This window comes from Colius striatus, chromosome 18, assembly GCF_028858725.1.
Source record: "Colius striatus isolate bColStr4 chromosome 18, bColStr4.1.hap1, whole genome shotgun sequence".
Taxonomy (NCBI): domain Eukaryota; kingdom Metazoa; phylum Chordata; class Aves; order Coliiformes; family Coliidae; genus Colius; species Colius striatus.
Genome location: NC_084776.1, coordinates 12042539 through 12069444, shown reverse-complemented (window position 1 = coordinate 12069444; position 26906 = coordinate 12042539). Strand labels below are relative to the sequence as shown.

Here is a 26906-nt window from a genome sequence, read left to right as displayed (position 1 = left end):
GGTGTTGTTTTCTTATATAGTATTTTTTCCTTCTCTGCAGCATAGGATGTAGGGGATGTTACCTGTTTCAGATAGGAAACTTTGACACAATTAATTTGTCCGAAGATGAAATGGGAAACCACGTTCACAGCTGAGAGACAAGATCAGATCCTTCCACCTGTCTCTGTTTTAAAGGTGGAAATTAGATTCTGAGAGCAATTTGTGATCAGGGCTTTAAGTTTTCTTTAAGAATTTTAACCTGCTGAGAATAGCTTTTACTGTCTGCCGCAGTACAGGCAGTCAGAACAGTCATCTGCAAGCACACCCTAGTACACAAATGTTTACTTTTATGTCAGTAGTGAAATAACTGTTCTTGTTTTATGGTGTGGTTATTCTGAGGTTGGAAGATTGTTGAGCCTGGAAGAGATCACTAACCCCAGCTTGCTACTTTGCTATAAATAAGTTTGGTCTGCTGTGGGCTGGTAAGTACCCGTGATTCTTATGTGAGGTTGTTCACCATTATCTAAGGTTATCAGCAAAATTGATTTTTTTAAACCTTTAAAGAAAGAAGCATGCAAACCATGCAAAAACAAAAAAAAAAAGGGACATGTGAATGTAAATAAATCAGCCATGAGTTAAAATAAAATTCTGTAGAAGTTTTAAGTTTCTGGTTAATGATTTTAAATCATTCTGGCTTAGAAGCTGAAGAAAACGTTACTAGTATTTGGGTATGTGTGTTGTGTTGGCAGTAAGGCAGCCAAGAAGTGTGACACAAATAATCAAACTTCATCTGAAAAGCTTAAAAGCAAGATTATGTAGATGGTGAAGTAGCCGTAATGTGAGAGAGTGTCATTTTTGACTACTTGGGAGAGATAACAGTGTTGTGGATGAGGAGAAGAGGCCAAGGAAGATGTTTCTGAGGAATTTACTTGGTAGCTTAATCAGAAATGTTGGTTGTAAAAATCTGTCTTTTCTGCAGTTTTTGAGTGAAGAAGAAAAACCCCCATGCAGTTTTGGAAATGAACCTGGGAGGTGGCAATGTAGAAATGTGTTGCTCAGATCTGTTTATGTTTAGGGAGACTTTGAGGAGGCAGGATGTGTGTTTGGTAATTGCTATAATGCTTGCTCTGGTCCCATTCTCATACTGCAGTGTGTTTACCTGCCTTATCTCCAAGGTAAGCTACTGTGTCTGCAACTTTTTCTTTTTGCAACAACATTGGAGGGTTAAGGGGTTTTCTTGTTCTTCCAGTTAAATTTATCTTGAATGTCTGAGTAGTTTAGGGTTAATTGCTTTCAGATAAATATAGGTAAGTACGAGGAGGGGGAGGGTGTCTGTGGGTGGCATTTTGACTTGGAGATCCCAGGGTTCTGGTTAAGGAAGTGTTGGTTACTGGATGTGTGGCATTAATGCAATTTTATCCTGCTTTGGACTCTTTTGTCCTTGTGGTAGATACTTGTTCAAACCTTCCCTGAGAGATTTGAAGAGAATATATATATGACTACCCTATGTTTTTGCAGGAATGTTTTGCAGTAAGTAAATTGCTGACTGAGAGCAAAGCGACAGTGTCCGATAGGGAGAGCAAGAAGTTGGGATGATAAAGTTCTTCACCAAGTGAAGGAGACTTTTATTTTTCAATGCATAATGTCCTTAGATACTTGTACTGTGATGTTTCACACCATCTTTAAGTCATTAGAATAACCCTCTTAAAGATGTGCTAAATGGAGACAGGATTTGACTTGAGCCGGTATTGATACAAAAATAAAAGGGAAAGAGAAATCACTGTAGGCAACTTAAAGTTAAAATACTACAGTTTGGGTATTTAAAAGGAAGTAAATACATCTAATTGTAGCACTGGTTTGGTTGCAGAAGGGGTTGATAAGGTCAGAAATTAGTACACAGAGTGAGGTGGTGATCCTTTCTCAAATGATCTGTGTGTCAGCACTGGAAAGCAGCTTTTGTGGTGTAATTTCACAGAAATGGAAGTGACTGTTGAGTGGGGAGGCTGAGATGGCTGTTATAGAAATCAGGTATTACAGGTTACACATTTCAACTCCAGATCAATTTGTTTATTCCCCATGTTTTAGAATCTTAAAACTACATCACTGCATTTCATTGTCATCTGGGCAATGGGTTGCATCATGTTCTATGTTGCTGTGGATGTGTAGAGAAGTAGTTCTCAACTTCAAAGTGTTTCTGTTGTGAATTTAAATGTACCTGTATCTAATCCATAGCTTGGATCCAAGCAGGTTACCTCTAAAAATCACAGATACTAAAGTAATCATTTTATAGAATCTTACATAAACAGAGTCTACTGGTTTGAAAAGTTGCTTCAGACTACCACTGGTTGTATTTTATGTAAACGTTTCAAATGAGTTAGTGCCAAGCAAAGCATTGTTTGGAGTATGGAGAAATAACCTGCCAGCCAATATGAGCGTGTGTTCATTTTGAGTGGTGTGTTTCATCAGGCCTGCCCAGATAATGTCATCCCTGAAGGCTGCACATTTCAAATGTAAATGTTTAAGCTCTTACTGGTGAGTGGTGCCAATAACATACGCTGAACGTATGACCAGTACATACCCCACTCTTCATCGTAGGCCCTGAATTGTTTGGTTTGTTTTACAAGCTGTTTATTTTTGAGAGGCTTTTTTCGCCTGCTGTCAGTGTCAAGCACTGAGCCTTTTGTTTTGTTTTGCGTTTTTTCTTCTTTTCCACTGTTGGTATTGATTCTGTATTTCTAAAGTTTTCTGCTATGTTTCCCCCCACCTCAATTTTGTGCTGGTGCTTTCAGAATGTGGGCCTATCTCATGTGGAAGTGTCATAGACACTGTGGAGACCAGTCTGATTATTTTCAGCTTGAAATTGAGAGATAAAATGACCTTATACTTAATCTTTTGGGACTTGGTCTATATTCATTAGTTAGCTGCGATAGTTCTTCTTTGTGTAAATTTTTTAGCATTATGTTTAACATCTGTGAAATGACAAGTTTTTTTCTCTTATCCCTTGTCATCCTTTGTTAGATAAATGATGTTAAGCATACACTCCATAGACCTGCTCTGATCTTTAAAACCATTTTTGATCACATCTCCAATTCACAGACTGCTGTGACTCTTCAGTTGCAGCAGCTGTGAATTGTGGTCCAAAATGGTCCAGACTGAAAGTCTGAGGAGTGCTGGGGAGCAACAGTAAATGAAACTTTAACAGTAAATGAAACTTTAATGTATATGTAAGTATATTGCATGTTTGCAGTGCATTTTATAACATTTTAGGGAGTGTTACCTCTCTGATGGGGTCAGTCTTGACACAAAATTAATTTGACTTGGTGAACTTTTCAGAATGCAGCGTCTTGTAAATATTATCTTCTAAATATCTTATAAAATCTCACTTGTGCATGTTATAGGTAACATGTTTAACACAGTATACTTCTTTGTAGAAATTGTTCACTTAAATTCATTTTTTTCTGAGTGGATTGATTTGAAGGATATGCTGTTACAGAAGACTTTTGCTTCTCATGTTAAGTATATTGATAAACTTTATTTTTCAAGCATTTGCAGTAATTGTTCCCGTTTTTAAAAGAATTCAATGGTTTTTGTGTTTGCATCAGATTAATACAGTAGTACAGTTGTATTAAATCATGAACAGCACTTTCATTGTTTCAGGTTTACCTGTACATAGGATTCAGGCCGTAAAGATAAACAATAACTAACCCTTTGACTTGAAGGTCAGTTAAAACAAGTTATTTGAGAGTTAGAGCTGAAGGAGCCATCCAGTCTGTCCTGTGTTTTACCTCTGGAGATCATGTTGTGTACTCAAGTTGGGTTAGTTCACTGGTGAGCCTGAAAACCAGTCCCTTGGAAGAGGAGCAAGGCAGGTTGAGGATGTTTTCTGTCAAGTCAGAAGTGCAATTTTTTGCTTTTAGTATATGGGAAGAAATTAATAAGATTGATAAAATGTCTTCACAGAATCTTATGTAGCAGTGTTTGAGATGTAAAGATTTCCTACTCTTGAAAAGTCTTAGTTGTTCCTTCTAATTCCTGATCCCGCTTCTATTGGTTCAGCTGCCCTTTTACATGGGCTCTGGCACCACCAGGTCCCTTGTTAACTGGTTCTCTCCTTACCCCGAGATAATATTATTTTGTTTTGTTGTGTTACATAGTGCTGCATTAGTGAGTTGAGTTTGCTCACTGAGGGGCCTAAAAAGCCCTACACTTAGCAAAGAAGTCCCTGGCCTCCTATTCCATGGACATAAGAGTTGTATGATGTTTCTGGACACTGCAAGGAGTGTAAATTCATAGTCAAAGATGCTATCAGCATCCTGCAAAAGAAGAAGGTAAAGAAATGAAGTAAAAAGTCCACTGTGGGTAATGAAGTTGGACTGGAAGAGCAATAAAACTGTGCCTGTGCTATTTTTGGTAGTTTCCAAAGTGTTTATGTGATTGATGGTCTTCAATTTGCACTTCAACACAGAAATACCTTCAAACGCAGATATTTGGTAACTACTTTCTGATAATCTTTATTAAGCTTTGTTTTTAATTGTTTGAGCAGTGATAAGAGTTGCAGAGTTCCATATTGTATTTCAAGATTTCTTCATCAGATGACTGTGTCCTGTCTCATTGTCAAGTGCTCATGCGCAAGTCACTGATTCTTGTGACACTTTCATATAAGCTGACTTGTTTTCTCAAGAGAGAGAGCAAAACTGATTGTAAGAGATAATTTTGTAACTGAACTAATTAGTGCTCTTAAAGTCCTCCCAACAGTGGTTCTGATGATGGCTAAAGGAGTCGTCTTAGTTTAAAAATATCTAGTGAATCTTTCTGACTTTTTCTAAAAGCCCTGACGAACTTGTGCATTGAAATGAACAATTAATGAAAAACTTTTAATATATGGGGAAAAAGATCTCAATTCTTTTTTTGGGGGGGGAAAGGATGTTTTAAAAACCAGATTTTTTTTAATTATCTATGGTATCTGCTACCTTACTTTTTAACTTTTCTGGCTTAAAGCCTGTACATGATTCTCTGTATGCTGGAAGTGCTATTAGAGTACAGGATAAGGCTGTTGTCATGCTCTCCACAGTCGCTTAAACAATCTCCAGACTTCCAGATCTTCCACCTGAAATACTTACTGCTCTGGATGAATGTTTCTAAGATCATAAAATAATTTGAAATACGGTCTAAAATGAGGGAAATGGGATCCAAATATGAATTGGTTGGTGCTTCTGTATTTACAGTAACTTTAACTTAGGTGCCACCTTGGATATTATATGAAATGCCATGATTTTAATGGTGCTTCCTGTAGGAACAGATGGACTGGAAAAGAAAATTTCTGTGATTGTAAAAGAAAAGGTAATTATATATATTTCTCAGGATGAAAGGCTTTTTTGTCATTATTAAAGGAAGTATAGTATAATGCCTTACACAGATATGGAAACAAGGAGTAACGTTCTGTAGCTGGGATTAATGTTTCAACATAATACATCTTCCTGAAAAATGTTAATCTTTCAAATTGGTTGTTTTTCAAGTCTAAATGGAAACATCTTAATGTTAAGTACTGTGAAAATTAATGTGTGCAGTTCTCTTTTTTCTGCAGTAGCATATGCAGGGAACTCATTTACATCTTTTCAGCTTTGTGGCACAAGTGGATTCTGCAGTGGAATTGTGAAGAAATCACATAACTGATGAAATTGTTCTTGAATATGCAATCCTACATTCAAATTTCACTACAGAAATGTATAATTTTATAGCAGTCAATATTTGTGCCTGATGGAAAGTAATAGTGACAGCAAGTGATCATCTGATATAGGGAAGGTCCATCAGATAGGTGTGTGGGGAGGAGAAGGTATGGAGTTTTTATTTGATAATTTGGAGGATTTTTTCATATGACAGTTTTTACAGCCCCATTCAGGGAAGAACAATGCTCAGCTGATATGCTAGGGAAGCCTGACTTGAACAAATGTTACTTGCTTTTTCAGGAGACTGAAAGCAAGACTCACTGCTTTTTCTTTCTATATATATATATCTAGGAAAAAAACGTGCAAATTTTTGCTCATCACGGGAGGTATAATTCTTTGAGCAGTTCAGCAGAATGTTCCTCAGTGTACAAGAGCCTCTTTGGAGTTCTTTGCAGTTTACTTTTTCTCCTGCTTTTGAAAGGATTTTATGATTTTGACTGCATCTATTTGGCTGCACAAGAGGAAGAGAAGTCTGGACTCAGTATTATACTGGAAGTCTTCATCTAATATTGTGTCAATTACTACTTACAAAAATGGTTTGATTCTGGCATATCTCAAAGAAGGACCATAGTTGAAAGCAGAGTAAAATATAGGGAAGTAATGCATTATGTACCAGGACAAGGGTTTTTTCCATTCTAATTTTGTTTTTAGACAATTTAATGCTCTGCAAAAGCTAAATCACATAATAATAGTAATAATAGTAAAAAAGATCTGGAGTTTGAACTTAAACCAAAAGAAATCACTCTCAAAACATGGTTGTTTTGGTGTTAGAAAACCTGTTTGGATTTGATTCACACAACCAAACTACATGTGTTTTGTCATTAACCTCCTACAGTCTACACTTAGTTATACGAGATCCATACTGTGGAATCTGCTGCCTGCCTGTGTGAATGCAGTTAAAGTAAAACCAGGCTGAATAGTGGGCATCAGTGTTTTTTGTTTAAATAGGACAAGAAATAATAAAAATGAAGATAGTGCTTGTCATATTTCCCCCCTCTCCAAAACAGTTAAGTTATTGCAAAATAAAAATCAGTAATGTGGCTTTGTTTGGCCAGTGGAGGTTTTGGCAATTTCATTATATTGATATGGGACAATGAGTATGATTAATTAAATATAACATAATAGAATATGTTATAGTGTGCCACAGATAAACAAGATTAAAGTAGGTCCTTCACTATTGCCTGTGGGTAGGACATGCTCTTGCTTTCCAGCACCTCCAGCTGTGTGTTGTTAGGACACTTCCAGGTTGTTCTGCACAGGCAGAAGGAACAGGCAAGAATAACAGGTCTAGTACTTTCACAACCATTCATCCTCTTGAAGGAGGAACATTTGTTTATTACTAAAGGAAAGCAAATGAAGAGTCCTTTTTCCTCAGATATTTTTTAATATTTAGGATATAGATTTTACCTTTTTCTGCTTTATTTTTGTTCTAAAAATCAGTGAAACTAAAACTCCTAAAACTCTAAAACTCCTGCTTGTTAAAGACATATAGGAAATGAGGTTTGTGTAGCTAATGTCTTCAAATTCTGCAGTATAGATCTGTATAGTTTTTACTCTGATGAAGCTGGAACACAAGAAGTTCCACTTAAACATAGGAAAAAACTATTTCCCTGTTCAGGTGAGGGAACAGTGGAACAGGCTGCCCAGAGGGGGTGTGGAGGCTCCTTCCTTGGAGATCTTCAAGACCCTCCTGGACATGTTCCTATGCGAACTGATCTAGATGAACCTGCTTCTTCAGGGGGTTGGACTGGATGATTTCTAAAGGTCCCTTCCAACCCCCACCATTCTGTGATTCTCAGAATGTTTTCACGATGTGATACAAAGGACTGGTGAAATTCCCTTACCTCTGGTTGGGAGGATGTGATTAATATATTGCTTAAGATATATGACTGTGTTTTCCTTTTTGAAGTGTAGGATTCACAGCCACTGCTTTTTTCCTCCTTAAGCAGTTACTCCTTTGCAACAAAGTAACTGCAGTATTTCAGTCTTATTTAATTAAATAGTCTCTCTTTTACTGAAAATGTGCATTTCACCTGGTGTTCTTGGTATGGTTGTAAGAGAAGATTGAAGGGATGATCCCGTGGTTTAAACAAAGATTGAGTGTTGGGGAAAAATATGTTCTGTTCCCATCTCTGTTAAGTGTCTGCCAAAATGACTTGGCCAAATCACAAATCTGGTTTTAAAAATGTGGATGATACTTCATGGGTGGAGGCAGGGGAGATGATGAAATTTCAATGCTCTCTTTAGTACTTTTTGTCAAGAGCTATGACTCTCATTTTACAGTTGATCTCTTGGCTTTTGAAGTGGCTTACTTTGTCTGCAGTGCAAACGCCCTCATTCTCCCCCTTTCCTACTTGTTTCCCCACTCCCTGTTTTTGAGGTTTTGGTTTTGCCAGTGCATCAGCCTTTCTTACACATGCTGTGCCTGGATGAATGCAACTATATGTAAACTTCACTGTACCCAGGAGTGCAGAGAACACCCAGTTCTAATGTGTTATGCTAATGTGTGTTCAGTACTTCAGTGTTTTGTAGTGAAAGATATTACCAAAATGCAGAGCAGTATGTTCACTCAATTATAGTTAACACCTTGAAAGTAGTATATATTGGGATGTATAAATGCCTTGTTTGTTTACTAACATGTGATACATAATTGCCATTACTCCAACAAGTTTTAGTCCCAGTTTAGTTTCTAGGACATGTACATCTTTAGAGTGGTAGAAATTTTGTGAGGAACACTTGACTGAAGTGGCCGTGATCCGTTCTGTGTAATGATACCTGCAGTCAAAGTGCTGACTTTCTTGGTCAAGCCAAATGGTCCCAGTTAACCAAACTTTAGGCATGAACTCTCTGTACAAACCGATTTCTGTATTTCTTTTTATGACTTCTGGAAGCTTTTTTTCTTTAATTCAAATGTCAACCTTTCAAAGAGAATGGTTAGAACAGTTGCATAATAAAACGAGTTTTTTTAAGTAGTAAGAACAATACAGCTTTTAAGTTAAGATGTCATTATGGCTTTCCTTTACCTTTTTGAAGAGAGATTAAACTGTGAGATGACTTAAACTTACTAAAGCATCAGCAAATTTCCACATTTCAGCTAGAGGAGTTTTCTGCTGGGTTAGTAGATTTAGCTGGATGTACCAGTGACCCCTGGTAGCAGATAAGCAGTGTATTCTTGTGGCTGGGAACAGAACTGGTGCAAGAGTCAGGAAGAGCCTGTCTGATTTGGCAGTGATGAGTTGTTGCATTGCTGTATCCCATGGGACCATTCCAAAGATGAAGCTGTTATTGCAAGAGCCTGGTTGGTACCTGTGCTTCAAGAATCTGGGCTTGTATTTACTTTACTAGGTATTGTTTGGAGTGATTTTCATTTTGCTTAACGTTTGGGGAGGGGAAGTTGTGTGAGTGTGTTGTGTGCGTGTCTGTGCCTGGAGTTCCTTTAAATTCAGTGAAAAATAGGTATCCCTAGACTCTATTTCTCCAAACCAATTTAGGCTATTCCCTTCTGTGGGGATGTACACCATTAAGTGTCTGTTCATTTTCACTCACTGTAAAGACAGATGACTAAAACAGGTACAGAGTTACACTTTGGGAAGTTAACCCCATGCTTCATGTCTGCGTGTTGTACCCTTTCCTTCTCCATACTGTTATTCCTTTATCAGAACAGTAACAATGATTAACATACATTCTGATGAAGACTTTTGGTTGTTTTTCTTTTTAATTCCTGGGCAGATTTCCACTTGTGTGATTATCTGACTTCTTAAATCACATCTGTTATTTTTATTGGATTTTATCCTTCTCTGCTTTCCTGTAGCCCCTTACAACAGCCCATGATTTGACAACCTGGCATGGTCTTAGAAGAATAGCTCAGGAGGAGTGCTTCTTGAAGGAATATTTTCCAATAATAATGTGTTTGTTGTAGATTAAATAGTTTCTTTGCATTGTGGCCTTTCAGACTCTTTGGAGTCTCAATTGGTTCTTGAGTGCCCACACAAGTGATTAACGAAGGTGAGTTTATGTAAAGCCGTGGAGCAGTCCATGCATAGAAAATTTCTAGTGGCTCTGCACCTTCAATAGAAAAGTTTTAAGAATTTGCAAATAGAAGAAAAATTGAAAAGTGGTTTGAACAAGCATTCTACAGAGTATAGTTGGTTACAAAAAAAACCGCTAACTCAGAATAGAATATAAGATCTTGATTCTGCTGAGATGCCGTGCAGCATCACCAAAGTGCAGCACGTATGGAATGGCCCTTGAACGTCAAACATCTTTTGGCAATTGTGAAATTAAATTAATGCCCATAGCTTTTTGAGAGGAGTGTGAAAAATAATCTGTTCTTTGACCAGGCAGGGGAAAATTAACCAGTGCTTAAAATTAGAGTTAGTAGGAAGCAGTTTTTGTCATTCTTCAATGACCTGAGTTAGTCATGGGTTTCTGTGTGAAATAAAGGACTGTTCTGCTCTTGGAAGCAGAGTTCTGTCTTGAAAAACCCACCTAAAATAAACTTTGCTTCATCAATTGAATATTTTTCTCTGTGCAGCCTTGCCTCAGTGGGTAGCTCTTCTTTTGGTAATGATTAGGGAGTTTTGGCATACTTTTGCAATAGAATGCAGATCTCCGATGATGTAATAAAGTCTTTTGTTACTGAAGTATTGTGTGAGTCATAAGTACTTTTTTTTAATGATTATGCTCCCATCCAAACACATTGTGACAGCACTTGTCCAATGTACTTCCCCCTACTGCTTTAATTGTAAGGAATAATAAAATCCCAAGTCCAGTGTGTTTGGCTCTGAGCAGATCGGTTTGGTTTGCTGATAGCTTTCTGTTCAGCACTGAATGATATTATAACTTCATTGTTTCTGTATGAACTTTTGCATCCCCACGAGCTCCCCACAGCTGAGGGTGAAATGCCATTGGCACCTCTCTAGCTAACTTTGTGGTAAAGGATGCATATAGTGGCTTTGGTTGGTGTACTTCAGCTCAGCTGTGGTTGTAAACCATGTGCTTTATGAAAAGGTTTTGAATGATATTTATTCTCGTGGTGACACCTCGAGCTTGCATATTGGGTAATAGGAAACCATTGTTAAATGCAGTTACCTGGAAGGAAGAAGAAATGACGAGTTTTACTTTCCTGTTGCAAGTGTTTCTGTTTTTAAACAGGAAACTATTGTATGGTATAGTTCCATATGCTCTGCTGGGACTTGAGATAGCCCTTAGAAATCTGGCAAAGACAGAGGCACTCAGTCTTTTGGACGAATTTTAACTTGTTTTTATATTTTAGTGCAAAATTTAGGGATAGAGACCACACAACCTGATTCTGCATGCAGCTTTTGTGTACAGAGATGCTAAATACCCCAAAATGCAGTGTTTCCATAGGCGGAGTTTCTTTTGTATTCACAGGCTGGGGAGCCTCAAATTCCAGAGGCATTACATGAGCAGTTTTAATGAATTAGTGTCTGGTTTTCCTACAGCAGATGTGACAAGCAGCTTTATAAGCTGCTTCCCATCGATCGCTGTTTTCCAGCTCTTTTGTGTCTTTCTTTTGGTTAGAGAAAAGCAACGAAGAGCTTGGTTTCTACAGTAACTGCTGCCTACATTCCTGCCTGCAGGCCAATTTCTTTCTCAGTTCCTGCAGCTTGTGCACGGCTACTGTATTGAATTTCTTTAGGTTTTGTTTGTAGTTTTCAGGTTGGTTATTTTTTGTTTGATTTGGGTTTTTTTTTTTCTTGCTGGTTTAAGAAAAGAGGAGAAGCAGTGGGAATTTATGATTTTGAGATGTGTATTTTTAATTAACTATAGCACATTGCCATGAGTGGAGGATAACTGAAATGGTGTTGCTGCTGATCAATACCAACGCTCCTGTGGTTGGTGTATGAAAGAAAATGAGATGTCTGACTGCTAAAACAAGGACCTTTGAAAAATTGTGATAGCACTTTCATTAGTGCTTGTTTCTGTAACATAATAATGCAAGGGAGGGATGACATCAGCTTTAAGTTGTGAATAGAATAATTTGCATTTGCAGCAAAATTTGTAGCAATTGAACAACTTCAGGACGTGTCTTTTTTCAGTCCAGACTCTTCAGCGCCCTTAGAGAAATTGTTGTGCACATCAGGTTACAAATGCATCATTTCTTATGAAGTTAGCTTTCTAATTGGAAAGAAGAACTGAACACCACTTAAAATGAGACCGTGTATCTCAAGTTTGTGTTTGCTGCTAGTGCTTCAGGAACGTTCCTGTTGTTCTCATCTATATTCTTTTGTCATAAGGTCATTTTTTGATGCAGACAGGAATGTTCCAGACCCTTCTGAAAGCGGGTTTGCACCATTCTTGTACCAGTGTAATGTACTTCATATGCACTTGCTAAAACATGAATGGGAAAGTATGTCACCTAGGTTTCCTTTGAAGGAGCCATTAGTTTACAAATACATCGTGTGTTTCGGGGCTTAGCTTAGAATTTGGTCAAAGTGTTTTGTTGACTCACTTGAATTAACATGAGACTACAGCAATATTTCATCACTCTGATAATGTATAGATCTCTGCTTTTGAATTTTAAGACATCTGAACATATAGATAGATTAGTGATCTTTTTGTTAGGGCACTTTTTCATACTGCTTTATGTTACTGTGTAGACAGTGAAGCACACCTGAAAAAAGCTCCACCAGTGCTTGTGAAAAGCATGCCCGGTGCTCAGTAGAAAGTCTAATTGCTGGCTTAGAAATCTGAGAGTGTTTTGTTCTTTATGGCATTAGCTAGAGGTCGAGCTTGCTATGGAACCCTCGGATTTTCTGTTTGTGGAGGACATGCTTTGCAACTATTGATCTTGGGTCAACAGAAATCAATTGCAAAGGATACAGAGAATTAAGGGAAACAGGCATGAGGTCATGATTCACTCCCTGGAGGAAAAAGCTGCCACTTTTAAAAAGGGCAGTTGCCTTTGGGTAACCTCTAGAAGTGTCCTGATTAGTAATGGCCCAGCATAATTGAATGTAAATTTATGGTAAATTAGCCCAATCAGAACTTAGTTTAAAACTGTGGATGCAGGGAGGAGGAGGGATCCATCCCAACACAACGTGTGTGTACGTGTAGGAAGCGATGCTGTGTTCCTGCTGGGGTAGTTTTTCACATTGCTGCACAGGGAGTGGCAAACGGTGACAGAGCAGCGTTACAGACTTGCTTCTTGAGAAGCTACTAGAGGAGAGGAGCTTTACATTTCTTTAATGTAAACTTTAGAAGTAAGTTTTTTACACCTTCCTCCCTGCTCCCCCAAGGCAATGGACAGAAATGAATACACTCCTTTCTTCTGTTACAACAATGCAGGAAGCTTTACAAATGTAACATCGAGGCTAAAGTTTCTGATAGGAGCACAAGGTCATAGCTCATGTAGATGAACAAGCACCCGTGTAAAACACTGTCCATTGAGAAAGTTATTTCTGTTTTGCAAAATAAGAAAATAATTATAATCTGAGAAGTATAATACACTGAGAAAGGATGATCCAATGCATCTGTTATCAAGTTTCCTGCACTCTTAGCATTTTACTTATTAAGGGTAGGTTTTGCAGCAGTGATTTTAAATGTAATTCTAGAAAAGACTTTGTAAAACAAATCTCTGAACAGTTTATTTGGGTTTAAAGAGACAAGGAAACGTGTACTATAGAAAATAGATTTTTTTTTTTGTTTGTTTCTAATAAGCTATACTTTATTGGTAATCATTTAGTGCTGGACTTTCCAGGTGGCTATTTAATATTGTGGCTGTTTGGATGGATTTATAATCTACCTTCATTTTTAGTTTGGAAACTAATGTTTTAATTTATTACCAGTCAAAACAGAGAAAGGTAATGAAACACAGAAAGTAAATCTTAAACCACTCCTACCTTTTCCCTGGGTCTCTACCTCCTACCCTGCCAGCAGCACAGAGGGATGAGGAATGGGGGTTGTGGTCAGTTCATTTCAGATTGTGTCTGCTGCTGCATCCTCTCAGGGGGAAGACTCTTCGCTATTGAGCATGAATTCCCTCCAACAGAGAGACAGTCCTCCACAAACTACCCACAGGATCACAAGTCCTGCCAGCAAACTTGCTCCAATACGGGCTTGCCACAGGATCACAGCTTCCTTTGGGCACCCACCTGCTCCAGCATGGGATCCTCCCTAGGCTGCAGGTTGATTTCTGCTTCCCTGGGCTGCAGGGGCAGGGCCTCACCATGGGTTGTACCATAGGCTGCAGGGAAACCTCTGCTCCAGGCCTGGAGCACGTCCTCTCCTCCTTCTGCACTGACCTTGATGTTTGCAGAGTTGTTGCTCTTGCATTCTCACTCTCTTCTCCTGCTGCAGTTTGCACCTGCATGATAACCTTTTTTTCTCCCTTCAAACATGTAAATCACAGAGGTGTTATCACCATCACTAATTGGCTCAGCCTTGGCCAGCAGCGAGTCCATCACAGAGCTGACTGGCAATGGCTGTATGGGACACAGGGTAAGCTTCTAGCAGCTTCTCTCAGAAGCCACCCCTATAGCCCCTCTGTCACCTTGCTGCACAAACCCACTACAGTGTGTCAGTTTGATCTGTGAGAGGAACCAAGCTCAGGTCTGTCTGTTGAAGGAACAATACACAGGACTTTACAAAGACTGAAACCACATGCAGTTGTCCTTCAACTTTTTGAACCTTTTTACCTCAGTGGTATTTCTAGTTGTTTTTATAAAGACTCTTCTTTTAAGGCTTGCTTATGCAGAAATCAATAACTAAATCTAGCTTAATTGTAATTAATTTCCTAATAATCCATTGTGATTAAATCAATACTAAATGATGCAGCAAGTGGAGAGAGGGTGAAATTGTGGCCCTTGTTCTTTTTATCCATTAGCAAGAAGTCACACAAATTGTCAAGTATCGTGTTCCTGTGGACTCTTGAGTGCTGCCCAGTTTTGACAGGCTGCTCTTGGATTTCACTGGCAGGTGCTGCGTGGAGGGGTGCAGGGGAAGCAGTGTCCTTTTGTAGCTTTCTAACCTTGTAGAATTGAGGACACTACTGTTGTTTATCAGTGACCTGGGATACGGGACAGAGAGCATCCATTGCAGGTCACAGTGCCACAGTGGCGGTGGGGAATGGTTTAAATGCTGGAGGGCAGGACTGGCATCTAGAGGGATGCTGACAGGCTGGGTGAATGGAACATTTTGAAGTTCAAGAAAGACAGGTAAAATCCTGTGTCTGAGATGGGTAAAGGCTGAATGACTGACTGGGAGAGCAGCTGCACAGAGGAAGACTGGTGGGGCCCTGCAGGAGAGGAGGTTGTTTCAGCAGTGCACCGTTGTGATGACAGAGGTGGCCTTGTACTGGGCACTGGCCGGGTCTGGCTTTGAGTCTCCAGTACAAACAAAACTTTTGACAAGCTGGTGAGATGAGAGCTGCTGAGATGATTGGGAAAGTGGCTCACAGGGCATATCAGGAGACACTAAAGGACCTCGAATTGCAGCCTTCCCCTGCCTAGAGAGCAGTTGTAGAAAAGATGGAGCCAGACTGCAGACTCAGTTTGAGGACCAGCAGCTAAAGCAAGCTGCAACTATGAAATTACACCTGGACAAACAAGAAAAACCCTTCACCATTAGAGTAGATAATTACAGGAATGAATTGCCTGACTCTATCCTTGGAAGGCTTCAAAGTCTGATTAGACAAGGCCCTCGGAACCTAATCTAACTTGGAAGTTAGCCTTGCTTTGAGTTGGAAGTTGGGCTTCAACGATCCCTTCCAAGTGCAATTTCTCTGTGGTTCTGTGTGAGTGATGCAAACCCCCCAATTTCTGCTTGACTTTTAAAATTCAGTTGAATCAAAAGTGTGCCTAGAAATGTGCACTGTACTTACTGGTGACTAAAGCTTCTAAGTGTGCATATCTTCCACCAGAAGTGTAAAAAAAGTAATTGGCTGTGAGGATCATTTTTACTAGAGTGATGAGGAAACATGAGTTAGGAGGTGAGTCATAAGTAGGTAAATAAGAGGAATTAGAAAAAGGGTTAGTTTCAGATTGCCCTTTCATGGAAGGGAGGCCACATCTAGAAGTGTGGTGATTTCCAGAGCTTTTTGTTCACTGGTCAAAATGGAGGAGGAGTAGGAAGTACAAATAGCATTAGGGTCACTTGCTGTGCTGTCAGAGAAAACTGAAGTTGAAAGAGGTCTAATTAGGGTACAGGTGGTGCTAATTTGCCCAGTTTAGTGGTGAGTTACACTGTTGCCTATACTTGTATTTAAAGTATATGAAGTAAAAAATCAACAAAAGGAATCTCCCTGATGCCAGCTAAGTTCTTTTTTTATGATCTTACCTTCTTAATGTTGAAGCTCTCCTTGCTTCTCAGTAAATCAACAAGAGTTTTTAAAACTCACCTTGTTATTCTTTTAGACCTGTTTAAAATATAGGGGGATCCTTAAATTAACTGCTGTTCAGTGTTGTAGTCTATGTAAAAGAATTGAGCTTCACAGTTGTATCTGCCATGGCTTAGGGAGTTATTGATGCTGAACCCCTATAATTTCTTTGAATGTAACATCTGGAGGTGCTGTAGGATGGCAGCTTCTGTCCAATATCTGTCCTGGTTCTTGAAAGACAATGAAAGCAGAATAATTCAAAGGATACTGAGACACTGAGTGTCACAGTAGAGTTTATGTACAGGGAGAAAATTGAATTGCTACTCCCAGATGGAGACAGGACAGAGTTCCAGGTATTGAATCAGATGGTATTTTCTTATAGACACAATCACAGGTGTGTAATTAACTTTTCCCTGCAGTACAAACAGAACCTCTGAGGGGAAAGGAGGAAATATTAGAAATACGGATGTGACAAAACTAGACTTTGCACATTTTCCCATAAGACACTGATCTGGCACCCTACAAAGCTGCTAAGCTCTTTAGAGGCCAGGGCATGTCCCTGTTTTACTGGGAGCTGTAGAGACAGGAAGAGTTTTGTATGGAACAGTTGGAAATTATTTGATGCTACTTGTGTGGTTTTTAGTAGTCAACCCAGAATTAACTTCTTAATAATAATTAGGATCACAAGTTGCATTTCAGTTGTGCCACCTCTGCTGCAGTTTCCTGACTGCACATTGTCCTGTGACACTCTGTAGAAAGCACAAGGCAAGTACTTATCATAATCAGTACCCATAAAAAATTACTAACGGGTGGATCCTGTGAATAGTTGTATTTTGTGTATTTCAAACAACACAGGCACATCAGCTGAGTAGTGTTGTTTGTTTTCATCACTTAGATACCCAACACAGTTTTCATCATATAACTGTTTAAACACTGATGTTTTGTAAACATTTGTTTTTAGGAATCTGTTGAATCAATCTTGTGTCTCTTCCTGATTTCCTGCTCCAAATGGCATCATCCTATAAAGGAAGAATAGTAGCTGGTTGAGTAGATGAGGTACAGAGTGACAGCTTGCAAAACTACTCTTTTTTTCCTTCCCCTTCCTTTTTATTAATGGATTGTATAGATTAATTTCTTCTATAGCAACAACCCTGTGGTAGCACGTTGTGAAGCTATTGTAAACACTTTAAACAGTGAGTAAAATCAAATTCAGCTTGCTGTAGACGAAATGTTTGATCAGGTCTGTCCCTGAGGGTGTGCTGTAGTTTCTGTTCAGTTCATTGTATAACTAAAGAATGTGCCAAAATAACTTAATACTGATCAAACTGAAACATGTTCCATACTTGGATATTGGGAGAATAAATGTAATATGTTTGCATTAATGCAATTTAGTCAGAAAATCTCTTAGTATACGCTCTTTATTCTGCTTTTTAGCTAAACTCCAACTATAATAAAGCCCTTTGTTTACAAATACAAATCAACTGACAGATGAAGTCTTTTGGTAATTTTCAGGTGTTTATGTGTTGTGATCAGGTACTGATTTGTAAGAATCTTGTCTTCCATAATAATGCCATCTTTCAAACTCAGTGTGTGAGATGTAAACCTTTAGCAACACCTTTAGGTTTTAATATAGTTGCAGCGTTGTTTGGCACATGCATAACCTATACAGTACCCTTGATTAGACAAAGCTCTTGGTTTTGGGGGTGGGTTTTGGTGGTTTTTTTCTAAACTAGATGCAGAGCATCATGTGTCTGCTCTACTTTGTGCTTTAGTCTTATCTGACAAAACCGCCATACCTTTTTTGTGGAAGGTGCTCACAGAGGACATAATGCATTAAGTGCATGAATGTAAGAAGGGAGATACCTTAATATGCATACTTCCATGGAATATTGGAGGAATTGTCAAGTATACACGTTACATGTTTCCATATTTCTGATGCTTGGGTCTAAGTTGTGAAGATCCAGTCTCTCCCCATCCTTAGCCAACCGCAGCACTGTAGGGCTCTGGTTGCTCATTATTACATATGGGTTTTTTTCCCACTAGGCAATAAGAGCTCTAACCAGTGAATGAGCATCTAAAGATGTGCCCAGTTGTTCCCACAGGTTGTTTTAAGTTAATCTAAATCTGGTCTGAAAAGCGTGAAGTTAAACTTGCAGGTATGTGTGGAGAAAAAATGAGGGAGCATGGACATGGATCCAGGGGTATAATGCTGGGCCTGTTGGGGCAAGGCAGCCTGGGCTCTAGTTAGATGGATTTAATGCACAATCAAGACCAGAGTCAGAGCCATGGTTAAAGCAGTTGCTGTCACGCAGACATCAGGCCGCTTTCTGCTCCCTCAAGGTCGGACTGTTTTCAGCTAAAGGTGGTAAACAACTTTGGGGAAAAACAAGATGGGAAATGTGAGGGAGCTTGGTTATGGCAGGAACCGCAAGTAGGGTGAACATGAGAATGTAATCTATGAGCTGCTGTTGCTGAGCTAGCTTTGAAGCTGCTGGGTATATAAGTTAGAGCCTGCTCTCAATAAAGTGAAGAAGATTTCTGCTATCACTCACACTTGAGTAGGACTGGATTTCTTCCCACCCAGCTGAGAATCGGACCCTGGGTTGAGAGCTGCATGAAGTAGGCTTAGAGCTGGTTTTCTTTTTTAGGCTTAGAGCTGGTTTTCTTTTTTAGGCTTAGAGCTGGTTTTTTAGGCCAAGAACCGAAAACTTTGAGGCAATTGGTGCCTGAACAGGGACTCTCACTGGGTGTTACCGGGTAAATAGCCTGCCTGCGGGGAGCTGAGACTTGAAAACCCGGAGGCAGAGGCAGTTGTCAGAGGTGGAAGCCTGCTGGATCCCAAGCAGAGGTTGCTGTACCCAGGGGAGTGACCACAGGTTGTGGTGAGATGAGGAGCCGGCACCATGGATAAGGAGGCAGCACTCTCACTTTTACATCCCTTGTTAGAAAAGCAGGGGGTGGACTTAAAACTGTTTGTCTGGTCTGCTTGTACATAGTAATTGTAAAGGCTCTTTTAAAGACTCTGAGAAATATTTTGGTGAGGAGGAGTGGAGAGCATACGGGACTTGTCTTTGGTACTTGGTTATAGACGAAGACAAAACTGCTCGGAAACTGATAAAACCGTGGAGAGAGGTCATTAACTGTCTGAAGAGATAGAAGATGGAAAAGGATTTGGCCGCTGCTGTAACTCAGCGGCTTGATATGCCCGAGACTGCAGCCGAGCCAACAGCTGGACTGTTTGGTATCGGGACTGATTATGTCCCACCTCCCTTTTCTGGTGAGTGGCGAGAAATTGGAAACCTTCTCTGGAAAGCCACTATTAGTGGTGATAAGGACAATAGTAAGATCAGTAAAGATCTAGGTCTCGTTTGGAGAGACGTGATAAATACTTTAAAAGAAATGCAAGCAGAACAGCGTGTGGCCATGGCTGCAGCCCAGGCGCTGACCGCTGCACCGAGGCCAAAGGAGACAGACAGGGGAGCACACAGGCTCCTGCAGGAAGTATTAAAGAAACTGGAGCGACAAGAGACCATCGAGACACAGCCCGTCGGCACTGAAAGCCAACCCCGTGCAAGAGGGCTTTTTTAGGCTTCGAGCTGGTTTTTTAGGCTTCGAGCTGGTTTTTTAGGCTTCGAGCTGGTTTTTTAGGCCAAGAGCCGAAAACTTCGCAGCAGGTATGGAAATAGCCTTGTGAAATAGATAGAACAGGAGACTAAAACCTGTCTCTGTGTCAGATTTTGTTGCTCACTTTCTCACAGGGATTCTTCTTTAACCTTAAGCAGAAGGATGCATTTGACTACCGTTTTTGCATACACTTCCACAGTAGTGTTGTCACTATTGCCAGTAAACTGAAATGTTTAGAAAACATTAGCAAAACAGCTAAGACCTCTCTCAGTTGTCGCTATAAGAATACATACAAAAACAACTTTCCACTTGAAGAAGCAAAGAAATGAGTTGTTACTGAAGATTCTTTGTCTTAAAAAAAGCAACCCAGAAAGTGATCCATTTACCTTTCCTGCTGAAATGCACGTGCAGGTTTTTGGCACAGATTCGGTTCCTAATTTAGGACAGTGAACACGTTTCAGAAGTAGGTCGTCTGTTAAATTCTGACACAGTCCATACTGAGAAGTGTGACTGAGATAAAAGGAAGGTCACTGTTGATTCTTTCTCTTTTTCTTGATCCTTGGATGAGTATTGTAAGGAAAAAAGAGTCTCTGTGGTGCATGTGTCAAGAAGCAAGTGAAAATCAAGTGCTGCTTTTGGTCTGTAAACATCCATAGTTAATTTTAGGAAGTAAAAGCTCAAACACATGGTGGTTAGTGTTTTAAGGCCACTCCACAGCTGAGTGTCCTTCCAATTCCTACATGACTTTTATGTTTAATACATTTTTCCAGAGAAATAGTCACTTTTGTTTCTAGTCTGTATCTTGCATTTCCAGCTACATTTCTGTTCCAACCTGCCGTTGTTTCCTTTCTGTATAAAACTAAACCTACTGCAGTCATTAAAAAACCCTGTAATTTTATGACATTTGTTTCTGGACATTGTGTCATTGGAGAGTCCTTTTCATCATGTGGAAGAGTCCCAGACTTAATTGTGGAGTTAGTGCCAAGTGTCGTCTGACAGCTTAAGAAAGAGGAGATAGTAAAGTTATTTGAACTGTGTTTTTATAGATGCTTTTGTTCATCAAGAATTAATTTATTGTTTACTCAGTCTGCTTATTTACTGAGAAGTTACAAATAGCCTGTTCTGTTTAATTGGATTAACTTCTAAGTGCTCTATACAGAGATTTAGAAAGGAAGGTGCAGTCATTGTATTTTCTTTTCCAGAGTTTTAAACAATCACACATTGACATTAGTCTTTAAATTTGGACATGCTGTCCTTGGTAATACACAAAAACGGGCAAACAATTGAAATTGGCTCTTAAAATCAGCTCTGAAAAAAATGATACTCAAATGTAGTACTACTACAGCAATATACCCTGCAAATGGTCAGTCAGATCAGACTAGGATTGATATGTATTTCATTTAATAAGTGTGTTAAGAGGAAAAAAAAAACCCAAATCTTTTAGTTAGACCAGTCTGAGAAGCTTGGGTAGACCCCAAATTGGCCAGTATTTATACACTTGATTAATTTCACAGACCTGCTTGTTCATTTGCTGAAGCCATTCTTTGGCATCAAAAAATAATAGTCTCTTGTCTTCAAAACAGTACTTCTTTTAGGGCTAGTTGCACGATCAGTATCAACCTCAAGAAATTTAGAGACAACACATAAACTGACCCTGTTACAAAGATTTGGATTTGCCTATATTTCTTTCAACATTTAAAAATTGCTGCCTTGGTGATCATCTTTGTGGTCACATCGATCTTCCTGTATGGTGTGTCAAATGAGGATGGTTACAGGGAATTGCATTGCATACAGTGCCTTTTAATTTTGAAATAAGACTGGGTGATATGTGCAAGTTATGCAGAAAATCTTACACTCTGTAAACAAGTGTCTGACATGTTTTTCATATATCTTTCAGCTGTACTTTCAGGTTTCCCAGCACAAACATCAAGATAACATTCACAGCTCTGTCCAATGAAAAGAGAGAAAAACAGGAGGCCCCTGAGTCCCCAGTGAAGCCTGTGCAACCCCAGATCTCTCCCTTAACAATAAACATTCCAGACAACATGGCTCACCTGATCAGCCCTCTCCCATCTCCCACAGGAACTATCAGGTATTTAAACCCTGCAGATTGGGTACAGGGCAATCTGTGCTTACAGGCTTGAGATCTCTTTCTAATGAATGTGAACTATTTTGCTTTTGTGGTAAAAGTTTAGTTGAAGCTCAGCATTACTTGCCTTGGAGAGAGCTGCCATTCTGTTAACTAAGATAGTTGCATGAACAGCCTTTAATATTACAATGTAATAGATTAAATGTCTAACAGTTTGCTCAGGAGCCTGGCATTCTTAGAACAGCAAAGGAGCACATATTTTTCTTGTATACCAGATGATTTACACTGATTTTTACTCTTGCGTGCTTTTGGCAACACTTTAATGAGATAAATCTAAATGATACCATTTTTAAGCATTCTGATAGTCACTGCTCCCCTGAAGTTTATGATCAGAAAAAATGGTTTTCCTTTATCCTTCATGTGGAAAATGGATCCATCTCTTATTTCAGAAGATTTGTTACTGATTAAGTCATTGCTTGAAGTAAACAGACATTTTGCCTAAATTACAGTGTAAGCTGCAGAGTTCAGTGTAGGGAAACCTTCTGCAAGGGACGTTAATCTGGGTTTTTTACTTGCTGTGCTGCTGAGTTTAGTTATTGTAGCCATTGTCTGACTTGTTATTTGGAACTAAAAGTAACTAGACATTAGGTGAGCCATCCTCACAAACTGGTAAAACTAGTTTAAGTACAAATTCTAAAATCCATCCCGATTTCATGGGGCAAAAATGTAATTTAAAGGTACCAAAGTTGTGTTTCAGAGTCTCACAGGTGCTTTTGAAAGGTTTTTTCTTCCCTCTCACTTCCTATATCCTTCCTTGAGTGAAGAGATGTTAATGCTTCTTTTTAAAAATTTAGATCTTGTTAATGAAATTTGAATGTACAACTAACTGATTTGTTTCATGCTTGCCAAGATTTTGATCTTGATACTGTAGTGTTTAATGAGATCAATATAAATGGCAGAAGCACAGATCTAGACTGACTGTGTAACAGGTTTTGCTTTCTTAATAAAATTCAGGGAAAACATGTCTTGCCCAAGAAATGACAGAGCAGCTCAAATCTTTCAGATAAAATCACATATATCACTGGAGTCATTGCCTCACTGGGAGTTTTGTAATTATCTCAGGGCTTTCATGCACCTGTTGAATGTAGCTTATTAAAAAAAGAGACAGTTTTGAGTCTATTCTGAGAGCAAAGCTTGACAGTTTCTCTTCAAATGGTCCTGTTTTGTGGAAGACTTGTAAACTTGCTTTGATTATACCATATGTGTTGTTTTGTCAATATATTCTGAAGTGAGCACAGCAGAGAAAGTGGAAACATGCAAGAGCAGTGACCTGTAGTTAAAAAAATAAATGAGTTTCAGGTTTTGGCCCTAATCAAGGATTATTCTATACAACACTTTAAAAAGTCCAGTCTCCCTTGTATGGTGTATTGCTTGTAGCAAGTCAGTTAATTTTTGAAAAGCTGTTTCCTTATTTCAGTGAGGGAGCCCTGGCCCAGGCTGCCCAGGGAGGGTGATGAGGCTCCTTCTCAGGAGGTTTCCAAACCCACCTGGACACGTTCCTGTGTGACCTGCTTTAGGTGGGACCTGCTTCTGCAGGGGGGTTGGACTAGATGATCTCTAAAGGTCCCTTCCAACCCCTACCAATCTGTGATGCTCAAGAGAGGAAGTTTTTTAATCTGTGCGTTACCCACTTTACGGTGCCTGTCTTGTACATAAAATGGCAGGTAGCAAAAAGACTTGAGAGGCAACAGACAAATAGAACTTGACAGATGTAAATCTGTTAAAGCTTGATTGTATATAAGTATTGTAAATAACATTCTCCAGCTTTATTTGTTACTGAATGTTTTGCACCGTAGTTTCAGTCAAGATAGGTGAAAGCTGGCCTTTGGGGATCAGACTCGTTCTGGGGGCACAGCAGGCTTTGGTATTCTAATATTTAGTTAACTTCTAAACAATTCCTGAGGCCTGTGCTGAAATAAGCTACAGTATGAATTGCTGAGAAGTATGTGTCCTTGAAGAGAGCTGTCAAAAGGCTTTTTATGGAGAAGGGGACAGACATCAGCCACTGTCTCTTTCCTGCTGGCTGAATGGGAACTGTAGAAGCAAACAGACTTTGTGCAGCTGTGGTTCCTGTGGACTGTGCAAAGCAGGGCCACAACTGATAGAAAGATGTTACAGTGGAATTATATGCAACTTTATCTTTGTGATGAATAGCAAAATGTGAGGTATCAGGAGGCACTTATTTCTTTTGTTTGTCACTGTCTTTTGCTTTATAACAGTGTGTCTGCTTTGTTGGTCCGGTACTGTGTTACGTTAGATGAGTCAGTGCTGATGCATCCCATTTATACACCAGTTGATGGTTGTTACACATACATGTGTGTGAATGCATGTGCACATACCATTAAAATAATGTTGGTTTAGATTTAAATGAGAATCAAAACTCTTTTTTTACCTCAACTGCTCACTTTGTTTTGTCAAATTTACAAAAACGCTGCACAGGAGAGGTGACCTTTTTTGAGCACCCTGAATGCAAGTATATGGCAGAAATTTCATGCAAGATGTTATTTCTTGTTTCAGATGGTTGTCTTAAAATTTGTGGTTGCTTATGTAGTTAGAGGGAACATTTCTATTGGCCAGTCTCACACAAACACAGTACAACCTAATAAATCAGTTAATCCTTTTTCCTTTGAGGAGGAAAGCCTAAGCTTCATTTGACAGGTTTCTTCCTGCAGTGATTTCAATTCCCATGGATGAGTTAGAAAGGCTGCGAGGATGGGATTTATAATGGAAATACTGACAGACCCTTAACTGTAGTCTAGCTCTGGTAGTGAGCTTTTCTGCAGTAAGAGCTTTTTGATTAGACATAATGTGGTGATATACTGTATAACAAAATAGTAGGATCTTCTTTTTATGCTCTACAGTGCTGCAAATTCCTGCCCATCTAGCCCCCGTGGTGCAGGCTCTTCAGGGTACAAAATGAGTCGTGTAATACCATCTGACCTACATTTAATGGCTGACAATTCACAGTCAGAGAATGACAAGGAAGCATCAGGTGGAGATAGCCCAAAGGTAAATATTGTTGGAAATCAGTCACATAAATTACATCTTAAGTGAATGTAAGGCTTGAGAAATGTTGTTTGCTCAAGTGTATGCATTAAGTCATAATTGAACATTGCAGACTTGAAGGACAATTAGTAGGTTTTTGTGATTAACTGTGAGACTGTTTGTTTGCCTCTTTTCCCTTTGGGGGAGGGTCTGTGTGTATTTTCAGTTATATATTTGTTTATAGACTATTGAAGATTCTTTACTGTTGTATGCTTCTCCAAGTTTTTAGTGTTTTCCTAAAATCCTCTAATCAGAAGAGCAGAATTGTCTTAGTTTCTTCTCTACCTCAAGATTTTGGTCATCCGAAAGTACCTTAAATCAAATTGATTGTGTTTGTTAACTTTTCATTTAAAAAGAGGTGTGTATATCTTTAAAGTTTATTGATGCAGACTTTTATCTGTCTTGTACAGGATGACTCTAAGCCACCTTACTCCTATGCACAGTTAATAGTACAAGCAATTACAATGGCACCTGATAAGCAGCTTACACTAAATGGAATTTATACGCACATAACTAAAAATTACCCATACTACAGGACAGCAGACAAGGGCTGGCAGGTAAGTTTGATTTCTACTATCTGGGGTTTTAAAAATTGAGAGTACTACTGGCAGCTGTAAATGGTTGTAAGAAGTCAGATGGTGAGCCTTACAGCCCTTCACAAGGAGTTTGTCACATGAGCGTGTTGTCTTTTTCCCGATTGCAAATTCAAAGTAGGAAAAGTGTGTTAATCTGCACAATATTGCATTTCTCTTGGAATGGTGTTTTCTACACCTCTAGGGGGGATACCTACAGACTTTTGGGGAAGAAAAATACAGTTCACACTGTGGATTTAAATATGCAAGGAATGTAGTTGTGTTGTGTGACTTACAAGTGTGTAAATATCTGTGTTGTTATACTGAGATCAAATCAAGATATTAGATGTTACAAATGCAGCTTTATTTGAAAATAGTGATCTAGAAGTTTGTAATAGAGTAATGGAACAAGTGTGTGTTATCTGTTGTTATTGTGCACTATTATGTGCCCTTTGTTATTTGTGCACTATAGTCTGGTGGTGAATTTAATAATTTCTGTCCTGAGCTAGACCAAACTCTTCAATTATGTACAATTAATTTCTGCTTTCTCTTAATTTTTAAAGAGACCAGCCTCAGCACTTGCCAGGGTGCCTAAATGAGCATGAATCAGTCTGGAATAGTCTTTCCAGAGAAGCATAAAGGTTCAGTGCCTTTGTTGCTGTTTTTAGTTTCAGGAAAGGACAGGAGGGCACAGTTAGCACGATTGACCAGTTTGCCCATCTAACATTCAGACTGCACTGTTGGTCATGGAGTATCAGTTTCACTGTGCTGCTGCTTAGCACAGTCATGATGTTCAGCAGAGGCATGCTCTGAAGTTATTTTCAGGGAAGTAAAATTTGGAGAGGCAGGAGGAGGGCGAAGAAGTGAGGAAGTATTAATACTCCACTTGCTGTACAAGCAGAAGGCTAAAGAATACATGACTTCTTAGCAGAGGAATATGTTTTAAAATATCAATCACATACTTATTTGTCATGGTGCCTATGTGAAAGCTGAATAACTCTTAGAGGAGTTCCAAGGTTAGTGGGGAGTGTTCCAGGCTTCTTGGTAATGATTTGGCTGAGCTGTTGTGGCTAGGAAGTCTCTTTTGTTTCCCTTTCACATGTAAGCAGTGCAGAATCCTGGCTGCAGTCACATTAACACATCTGTTTCAGCAACAAGATTACAGTATTTTGATGTGCCTTTCACTTCCTGTTCTGAAGCCTTTGAATATCATTTGAATTCATACCTTTGAATATCTGTGTGTTTAACGCTTCTTTGTGTAAGCATTATGGAACCAAACATGCACACATAGTGTGATGCATGGTTAAAGAGTTCTGCCTTAGAACAGAGGGTGTATTTACATGTGTAATACTTCACAAAACCAAGGTGGCAGACACAGTATGTTCTGGAATAATTAATTAGCACCTATTCATAAAAACAATTGGAAAAGCTGAAAATCAGATGCTGTTCAGTCAGAGACACCCGAAGCCCTG

General features: G+C 39.1%; 1 protein-coding gene across 1 annotated transcript in view; it reads left to right on the top strand.

Moving 5' to 3' along the window:
• Positions 1-26906, top strand: part of FOXK2 (forkhead box K2) — a gene marked incomplete at its 5' end in the record, with an annotated part of 52210 nt that overhangs the window by 12859 nt on the left and 12445 nt on the right. Inside the window, 3 exons of the mRNA XM_062011187.1 lie at positions 21566-21760; positions 24679-24826; positions 25273-25419. Of these exons, the coding sequence (XP_061867171.1) occupies positions 21566-21760; positions 24679-24826; positions 25273-25419 (490 nt within the window). The remainder of the gene's footprint in view (positions 1-21565; positions 21761-24678; positions 24827-25272; positions 25420-26906) is intronic.